The sequence below is a fragment of the Nicotiana tabacum genome, chromosome 3 (assembly GCF_000715075.1).
Source record: "Nicotiana tabacum cultivar K326 chromosome 3, ASM71507v2, whole genome shotgun sequence".
NCBI lineage: Eukaryota > Viridiplantae > Streptophyta > Magnoliopsida > Solanales > Solanaceae > Nicotiana > Nicotiana tabacum.
Window position 1 is genome coordinate 209508825 of NC_134082.1, and position 9746 is coordinate 209518570.

Here is a 9746-nt window from a genome sequence, read left to right on the forward strand (position 1 = left end):
GGTCTTGTTGCCGGCATTATCATAATTGTCTTTGTATCTCTAGAGGCTCCGTAGACATTCATGTGGGTTGTATATGGGTATTGGAAGGGTCAGTGTATTATGTTGTAATTTGAACCCTTGTTCCTTCAAATTGTAAAGTGTATGAAATTTTGAAAACTCATCAATGATGTAACAAATGAATCGATTTGAAAATGTTTACAAAATCTTCCAACTGTGTAATTAATAATAACCTATTCTCTTGATCATAATGAGTTGGGTAGAAAGTGTCTAATAGGCTTGTTCAGTCGGGTTCACTCGGTTGAGCGCCGGTCGCGCCTCCCGAGGTTAGAGCGTGACATAAAATACTACCCTCAAGATCGCTTAGGGAATGTTAGATAAGAAAGACAAGAGAAATTTGTCAAATGAAGCTTTTTATTGTAGAGAACTTGATTGTTTTGCTTGATGATTTTACAAATGAATAGCCCCCTTTATCTACTAGTCTCCTAGGGGCTAGTGAGTAGATAATAATTATTGCACAAGGCCCTTATTATTTATAAGTAAGTCCCTTCTTTAGAATTTTCTATATAACTAGAATCTTCTAAGGATTTTCCTAGCAATTCTGTAGGGTTCTAAGGTCTCGCATAAGAAATCTCCATATTTCTCCAGAACTTTTCCACATATGCTAGTTTATTTCATATATAAGCTTTCCATTTGGCAAAAAATATTTGCCAAGTGGCACCTATCTGGCATGATGATATGGCGGGCCATGACACTTAGTTGAATTTTTTCCTATGCCTAAATTGTTCTTCGGGGACATGCATTTTATTAGAAAAAAAGTAGAAGTTGTGAAAGAAATATTTTCACCAAAAAATGACCTAAACTAATTTTTGGGAGCTTGACAATTTTATGAATTTTTTCCCCCAAAATATGATCATAGTTCATAAACAAACAATGTTTACAATTTTATTTTATTTCATTTTTAAAAAGATGAAGCTAAAATCTATGGCCAAACGGGAGCTAAAAGTCAAGATTTTTAGTTAAAGCTAAATGAATATTTACTGCTCTAGCACAATTCTTATCGGCAATTAGATGATAGTTAGACAGACGCAACTAATTAGAGGCTAAAACTGGGAATATGGAATCTAGCGGACGGTGTATATGTTAGCACTACATAAGTTTTTTGCTGTTCTTTTTAGGCGATTCTTCACAGTTAGACAGCGAGACCTACGTACCCTTATTATAAAGCACTCGTTAGTCGTTCCTTCTGTTTGTGATTGTGATTATGATCATGTTTATATGTTACAAACCGGGTGTTATTGACATAATTTAGGAGGTATTATATGAAATGTCCAATCCAATCATCTTCGACAACATATTGTTATGACTGTCAATCATAGAAGCTCGTCACAGAAAAAATTTCTGAGAGTTCGATTTCCCACCTTGTAATTCCTATTCTATTTTTCCTTCCCCGCCTCTATATACTGTTATGAGATCATAATTACTATATTTGTTATAACTTTTCACATAAAATTGTGTTCTGCGTCAAAATTATTGGGTTTAGATGTATTTAACGGTAGATCCGTCCCGAACACATTAAGAGTTGTATAAGCATAGATCTAAAGTGGCCAATATCGTTATGGGCTGAACTGTTACAAAAAGAACTCAACTAAGCTCTAATATCTCAAGTTTCTTGTCATTTCATTTCTCTTAAAATTTATATTAAAAATGACAACATAGTGAATGATATACAAGTCACATTTGACCAACTCACTCGTTGAACCTTGCACGTCAATCAAGGGGATTATTGGTTTGGTCATAGTTGTTTCTATTAAGCTGGGAATAATTAGTGGTGAGCATGTGTGGTATTCTTCATTGGTAACACAATCCAAAATTGCATGGCAAAACGTAGTTAAACAAATAATTTCTTGTGCCTAGCTAAGATTTCCTATTTGATTAAAATTCAAACAGAGTTTTTCTAGTTATTATCATCCTTCTAGTAATTTCACATTTATTATTAAAAAAATTAATGCAAAGTAGAAGCTCAAAAAAATATTAATTAATGGAACTTAATTGGTAAAGTGCTAAATTTTTTAAAGCATATTTGAACTTATCTTGCGGGTCATTGCTTAACACCCCCTCACGTGTCGGCTAGATTCTTTTTGATGAGCCAAGTACATGTAAATCCTTTTTGATATTGGGTGGCGGTGACCGGTGAGTCTATTTTAACACAAATATTGAAGTATATGACCATCTCATCTAAAAGCTTAAGTTATTAGTAAGAACACGCTTTTATTTACTTAATTATATCTTCTAATACTTATAAACCCAATGAAATCATTCTTTCAAACCTCTCTCCATATAGATAGGTATATCCGTGGATAGAGATAAAGATAGTGATCCATCTAGATCTTGATTCACTATTTCCATATTTTTTCTTGATTCTAATTGATTGCCTTTTTTTTGACGACAAGTTTTAAGATTCGTGTTTGTTTTTCTTCAAATCCCCAATCCGCTCTTGCTCGTCGCTACTAATAGGGTCTCCATGGGCCAATAAGACGGTGTCTAGGATGACAGCCAACTATTTCCAACATAAATACAATAGAATTGAAATGCTGTCACTAGAACGGACCACACAAATAACATCTTTCTAGCCGAACTTGGCAAAGTCATTATCAATGAATTCCCGAGCAATTCTCAACCCACATATGCGATTCATTCCCATAAGGTTGTGCATCTTTACCGTGGTTGTTGCCAACGGGGATCCCCCATTCCGAAAGGTTACTAGGTCGGCCGTTTGGTCCAAAGTTGTATACCACTGCTATAGTGCCGATAGATTCACTACTTCAGCGCCGTTATCAGACATTGTAGGCTGGTCCGCTATAAAGCCTACCGTCCAGAAAGTCCTTAAGAACGAGAAAGCCGACTAAAAGGCTATTCCATAACCGACCGATGGACCAACGCCTTCGTATGTATATCACCCGAATTTCTTGGTTCACGGCGTCGAGTATTTGCACTTTAGATCTCATGTAGAACAGACATTGAAATGTTGTATTTACCCGCTAACTGACACAAGGCACCTCTCTAACTAACATACGATACAATTTCACTTCACGACACGGCCAAAAAAAGAAAGAGGTGAATTGTGTGAACCGTCTCATCTAAAAAACTTAGATATCAGAGAGGGAACACTTTGATTTAGTTAATTATGTATTAACAACTAGTACGTCGCTTTTATTTACTTAATTATATCTTCTAACACTTATAAACCCAATGAAATCATTCTTTCAAACCGAACTTCCACCTCCTATTACTTTTGAAAACGTTTCAGTCAGGCTACCATATGTAAAATTGGTCCCATTTTCTTGGCTAAGATCATAATGCACTCCATCTAAGTAAATTTAATTTGTACTACTAGAAGAAAAATTATATTTCCAATGAGATACATGACAAAAAGATTCACTATAAGAGCATGATACATTGAAATCCACACAATTCATCTCACTTCTGTTGTGCTACTTTCTATTATCATATTAATTCCCTATGAAAGATTACAAGAAAATGAAATCCAGACATAGTCCAAATTGATGTCTACTCTATAGTCTAGCTATTTCCATTTGCATTAAGTATTTTATTCAATATCCGAAAGAGTAACCCGTGCTGTAGTTGAACCTGGATCGGATGTTGTGATTATTATAAGCAGGGTCCCCATAATCAACTGCCTTTATCACCATTGTTTCACGTCGTCCATCCTGTTCTTGAACTGCTCCAAACACAATCTCGTTTGATTCACAGCTTTGCTCGTAGTATGTTTGAGGACTAGGCGACTGGTGCTTCTCGTGATGCTGATATACTTGTGGCAGAAACTGTTGTTGATGTTGATGTTGCTGAAAATTACCGTGCCCATGTGCATTCCCATTCCATCCACCATAATGGGATTGACTTTGTCTCATATGTCGTGCTTTCTCCGGCTCTTTGTTCATTAATGGATAGGTTTTACGGGGTGTAGGATCTCTCGTGTCTAGGGGCGGGGCTTCATCTTCATCTCGAATTACATAGCTTTCCTGCATTGGCCATGCACTTGATTGTTTGTGAGGGTAATGATAATGCTGCTGGACATGATGGGGGTAAGGCTTCTTTCTAAAACCTGAGAACATTCCTCCGAATATTTCACCCACAGTTGAACCTGTGTTCAGAACAAGCCTTCCCAGCGATAGAAACAAGTTTTCCTCTGGTTTATCGTATTCATCTTCTGACGGAATTAAGGGAGGCCTCACTGACTTCATATTTCTCTGATACGGTGCATGTTGCACGCCCCTAACAGGAGTCCGTAGATCGTTCTGCCAATCAAAAGGAAATGCATAAAAATATCATTCTGCCAATCAAAAAGGAAATGCATGATGTTCTGCACTAATTCATCCATTCTGTTAAGCTATATGTGTAGTGAGTTTGGCCTTGACATAGATAACGAAAATTTCTTAGATTCCTAAAATATTTATGGTCATTTATGCATATTCCTGCCTTTGTTTTATCCATCCTTTTTGTACCAATTCCTATGAAAGGAATTAATCAAGGTCATTAGTTGCTTACGCTGTTCGATGAAAATAGCGCTCCAATTCTACGTTGTAATAAAGCCAGCATGTAACCGAAAAATCCAGCAGCACAAAGCAGTGCCAAACCTGCAAGGATGAAAATATACTTTCTTCTGAACTTTTTTTTGTAATTAGTGGTGAATTAATTGATAACTGGAAAGAATTAGAAAGTTTGGAATTTTACCAAGATGGAGATTGTTGTCGTCAAACTGGTTGTGTGAACAGTCATCATCATTGAGATGAATTTCTCTAATTGCCCTGTTTCCTCTGTCTATAACTAAAAGTGAACAGCTACTTCCAACATAAACCACATCGAAGTCGTCGGAAAACTTTGCATCTTCACTTGGCCCATCAATATGACCTCCACCTCGTGCCGACTTCCCTCCAGCAATAGTTACAACTCCTGATATACAGAAAATATGCTTGAGTCATGCACATTACTCGATTTAATTTTTTAGTTTTCTCTTATCGAACTAGTATTACTGTGTGATTTTTACTAAATTACATGCATGTCACATTTAGATTTCAGAGTAGAAAGCCTCAATCAAGACAAAGGTGAGGCAGACATCGAAAATTTACCAGCATCACTAATTTTTCTGATAGCCATATTTATGGTATCTGCAACATATATATTTCCTTGATCATCCATGGTAAGTCCTTTAGGATGGTCCATCCTTGCTTCTCGTAGCCTCCCATCTATATGCCCCGAGTATCCTTCAGGAGATCCGGCAACCAATTTTGGACGGCTATCTACAGTTCAAACGTCCACTCAATCAACAAGTCAAATTTGATTAAAGTATATATAACATTACATCACTCATTCGAAGTGCATGTCTGCATGTAAAATACACATCCCGTTTATCCAAAGGAAGGAAATGAAAAGCGAGTAAAGCTGGACTATAGAGCATAATAGAATTTTACAAGTGACAGTGATGAAACATACCACTCTTGCCCCAACAAATTAAAAGTTAGCTCATTTTGATTGGATTAAAGAAAAGGATCAAAAGAGAAATTATGGAAGCAAGTGAAGGAGTTGATTACAAGAGAAAATGAAGGCAACTTAAATATGTGTTTGGTATGACAGGAAATGATTTTTCAGGAAAATAATTTCCTAGAGGAAATGACTTCCACCATACCAAAACACAATCTAAGAGTTCAAACAGTGGAGACCATCAAGACCCTGCCTGCTTTAAGAAGTAGTACCATGCTTTACCAGGGCAGAGCTACAATATTAGCTACGGGTTCGAACCTAACAGCTTTTGCTTAAATCCTGTATTTGTAGTGGAAAATTCATTAAATATGTAATAATATTTAATTATGAACCAAGTAACTAAAACGAGTTATGAGTTCGATGATAAGTTCATAACCCGTAATCCTGACTCCGCCTATGTACTTGACAACTTTTGTGCTAAAAGCATTTGAAGATATATTGTAATTCTCATTACAGGGCCACCCAGGATGATTCAATGTTTGTAATGTCTTAGGGAAATGACTATTCCATAACATCTTGAACTCAAACAGTCTATGTTCCTGCTGAAAGAAAAGGCTAAAGCCTAAAGTAATAGGCAGGTAATGAATAGTACAGAGGCATGCCTAAATTCTTTCCCCACAAGACTCACAACCTTTTATCTTGGATTGAAAAAGATGGAGGACCCAATAAAAATGGTCGTCTCACTCAGTCCCAGAAAAGAATAAAGCAGAGAAGTTAGCCTAGCACTCACTCAAGGAACTTTGTCCTTAAAGAAAAGCAGAAGCTAACAAATTTAGAAAAAAGATGGAATGCTTCTAGATTCAAGTTAGCTATAATTAATAAAAGATATTGCGAAACTCCAAAAGTATAGTCTTCATTTAAATAAAAGCAAATATGAAACCCAAACATAAAAGTACATTGTAATAAAAATTCAGATTCGCAGAGAGCTTGTTAATGAATCATTTAGAATAAGAGAATATTTTGAAAACGACAAGATAGAGAGGAATATTAAGTCCTTGAATATGTCAATACAACCGTAATGAACAAATAAAGAGAGTGATAGTATTGTATATATCAGTAGTGATAACATAATTAACCAAATAAAAGTATGTGATTTTTAACAGCTTAAGCATTTAAATGAGATAGTGACACACTTCAACATGATATCAGAGCAGGCAGAAGTCTTGTTCAAGTGTCATCCACGTGCTTGGCCATGAAAAAGAATTAAACGGCGTGTGTTAAAAACAGGGGCGGAGCCAACATATATGTTACGGGTTCAGCCGAACCTAGTAATTTAGGTCCAAACCTTCTATTTGTCTTAAGAAATCCATTGAATATATACAAATTCTTAATTTAGAACCCAGTATCTTAAAAGAACTAGAATACCGAACCCAATAACTTTAAATCCTAGCTCCATCTTGGAACTTGAAAAAATAATTATATATAGAAAAGTATGTTCTCTGTAACAACTTAACCTTACAGGGAAGTAGAACAAGTGTCATTTGTTAAACAAGTTCCTTTATTGTTTGAGTTACACTCACTAGACTAACTAGTAGAAGGGGTCTTTAATGAAGAATTATAGAAGTGCAGAACCAAATGAAACGCTCTAAATAGCAACTTACATCGAGACAATGGTGTTGAAACCCTGTAAATATTACTATTCTCAGAGTCCAAAATGAGAACCTCTCCAGTTGAAGAAACTTCTACTGAGTAAGGTTCAATTCCAAGCTTGCTTCCATCAAACACAGTTTCAACAATATATCCACTCTCAAACTTGACCATCGAACGGCTGGAAACAGCTGATTAATCAAACAAACCCCATCATTTCCACCAACAATCAAAAAGCACAACTAACAGGGCAGCCCGGTGCATTAAGCTCTCGCTATGTGCGGAGTCCGTGGAAGGCCGGACCACAACGGTCTATCGCAGCAGTCTTACCTTACATTCCTGCAAAGAGCCTGTTTCCAAGGCTTGAATCTGTGGCTTTTGGTCACATGGCAGCAACTTTACCCGTTACGCCAAGGATCCCCTTCCACAATTCACTAACAATTGAAAGGAAAAAAAACATGGGAAATATACCAAGAATGTACCTGTTTTTGCAGGCGATTTTAGTGACCACAACCACTTAAATAGCACAGAAGCAACATTTGTGACAACCCCACCAACAATCTCTGCATATACATGAAAAAGACTCAGACTTTATTAAACAAAACAAAGATTTGAGATTAAGGGGTCATTGAGTTAAGCAAATGAAACATGCACTAACTTGCAGCAGGAGTGGCTGAGGTTGAGGCTGAGGCAGATGAAAATTCAAGAAGTAGAAGAAAGATTATGAGAGATAAGATGATAAAATTCCTTCTCATGGTTCTTGAAATGGTCAGTTAAGTTGAAATAACACGAACATTTTAATTATAGGCAAAAATACTGGTAGACAAAAAGCTCACAAACAATGTCTCCTTAGACTTTATACATGGTAATCAGAATATATAAAACTTATTACTTTAGTGAAAGGACAGAGCAGACATATATACAGTGAAACAGAGAGTATTATATTAAGGAAGCTAAAAACTTGAAGTTAACTCTATTCAAAAATTGGGTTAAAAGAAAGATAGGAATCAAATGCTTCTACTTTTCCTTGTTAATTTTTCTTTAATAAACAGTAAATAGAGTGGATTTCAGGACCAGAGTGAGATTTTTGAGTTGAGATTTAAGATGGGGTGGCAGGTGGGCGCATGACTGACAAAGAGATGAATTCTCTGAAATACCCTTGGGCAGTCAGGTACTGTAATCGAGATTGATAAGGTTAATGCTGACATTTTCGTCTAGAAAGTTATCTTCCCTAGACAAACAACAGCAACATATGTCAGAGAACCGATGAATCACAACTCATGCGTGCGTCTGCTAAGCCGGTTGTTCTGTTTCTTTAACTTGTTTTTTATTTTATTTTTCAGATTTCACTTACCGCTTTTTGGATGGTTGTTTATGTATTATATTATTACTTTAAATATAATATTTATTTTAATTGTTACTCAAACAAGTTAGTTATATATATACACAAGTGTAAGAATTATTATGTTAACAAGTTTTTTTTTTTTAATGAAGTTGGTGTTCGGACGGCTTGCGCACTTGACTAACTTGTCTATGTGAATACCTTGTCTAAGGTATTTTTTTAATTCTACATGTGTATTGCTAAAAAAATTGTAGCGAATAACTTTGTCTATCATGACTTAGACAAATAAGAAAATATAACATAGCGCTTTTATCTCCACGGAAAATTGAATCAGAGATCTAATGATTCTCCACTCACTTCTTTGATTATTAGGCTAATCCTAAGAGCGTTTTAATTATATATCTTATTTTTCAAATTAGTACTTTACCTAATATAAATAATTACTTATAATTATCTTTCAAGAGTAGATTTTAAGAACTTTTGTGTATAAAAGTTAGAATTCAATTGGTAAATAGTAGCGGGGAAAGATTAATAAGAAGGTGCAATTATGCACGTGCAATTTTTAACTAACTATACTAATCTTATTGTAACAACCAAACTGCAAAATCAATCTCAAGAATAATGTTTGTTTTCTTCTCTTTTCGTTTCTCGCGTTTTTCTTCCTTTTTCTTTTTCTCTTTTTGTTTGTTTCTCTAATTGTCTTTGAGAAGATTGTATAAAAGTTGTAATCCCATTGGGGTTAGGTAATTTGAGACTAAAAAAATATGGTATACTTGTCCTTTTTCCTAATCATCACGTTTTGTCAAGAAAGAATAAGCAAGCTTGGCATGTCGACTCAACTTTTAGTCATTTCTTAATGTTGAGTTTGATGTTCCAAGATGCAATGCGTCCTCTCTACTCAACTAAAAAATTCACATTTATCCAAAAATTCTACATGTTACAGCATAATTACATAAGACTTTAAGTTTGATGAACTAACAATAGGAAAAATATCAACACAATCATAAGGTAAAAATGGTAACATATAAATCCTTAACATTAATAGTAACATGGTAAAAATAATAACTAACATGCTATCATAGATTAAAGTGGTGTATATAATTTATAATCAACGTGATGGAAAAAATAGTCTTTTGGGCTTAGTACACTAAGAAAGAGTGTTAGCTAATAAGTTGGCTCATTAGACGGTCTAACCCTAAGTTTTAATGCAGTCTACATAAACACCACTATAAATGTTGGGAGACTGACTTGTTCATAA

At 35.2% G+C, this 9746-nt stretch overlaps 1 protein-coding gene across 1 annotated transcript; it reads right to left on the reverse strand.

The window, feature by feature from the left end:
• Positions 1-3381: 3381 nt before the first annotated feature.
• LOC107801174 (uncharacterized) lies at positions 3382-8432 on the reverse strand. Its single transcript, XM_016624457.2, has 7 exons — positions 7805-8432; positions 7629-7709; positions 7161-7337; positions 5148-5318; positions 4753-4971; positions 4567-4655; positions 3382-4316 (listed from the first exon to the last, which is right to left on the reverse strand). The coding sequence occupies exons 1-7, from the start codon at positions 7899-7901 to the stop codon at positions 3612-3614; spliced, it is 1539 nt and encodes a 512-aa protein (XP_016479943.1). The 5' UTR covers positions 7902-8432; the 3' UTR covers positions 3382-3611.
• Between the last annotated feature and the right edge of the window lie 1314 nt (positions 8433-9746).

Bases quoted from the DNA above. Each gene is read 5' to 3' on its own strand.
- LOC107801174 (XM_016624457.2), bottom strand. From the start codon at position 7,901: ATGAGAAGGAATTTTATCATCTTATCTCTCATAATCTTTCTTCTACTT. The intron at 5,319-7,160 runs GTAAGTTGCTAT...TTTGAACTGTAG, and splicing joins TTCAACACCATTGTCTCGAT to ATAGCCGTCCAAAATTGGTT. The intron at 4,656-4,752 runs GTAAAATTCCAA...TCATCCTTGCAG, and splicing joins CGACAACAATCTCCATCTTG to GTTTGGCACTGCTTTGTGCT.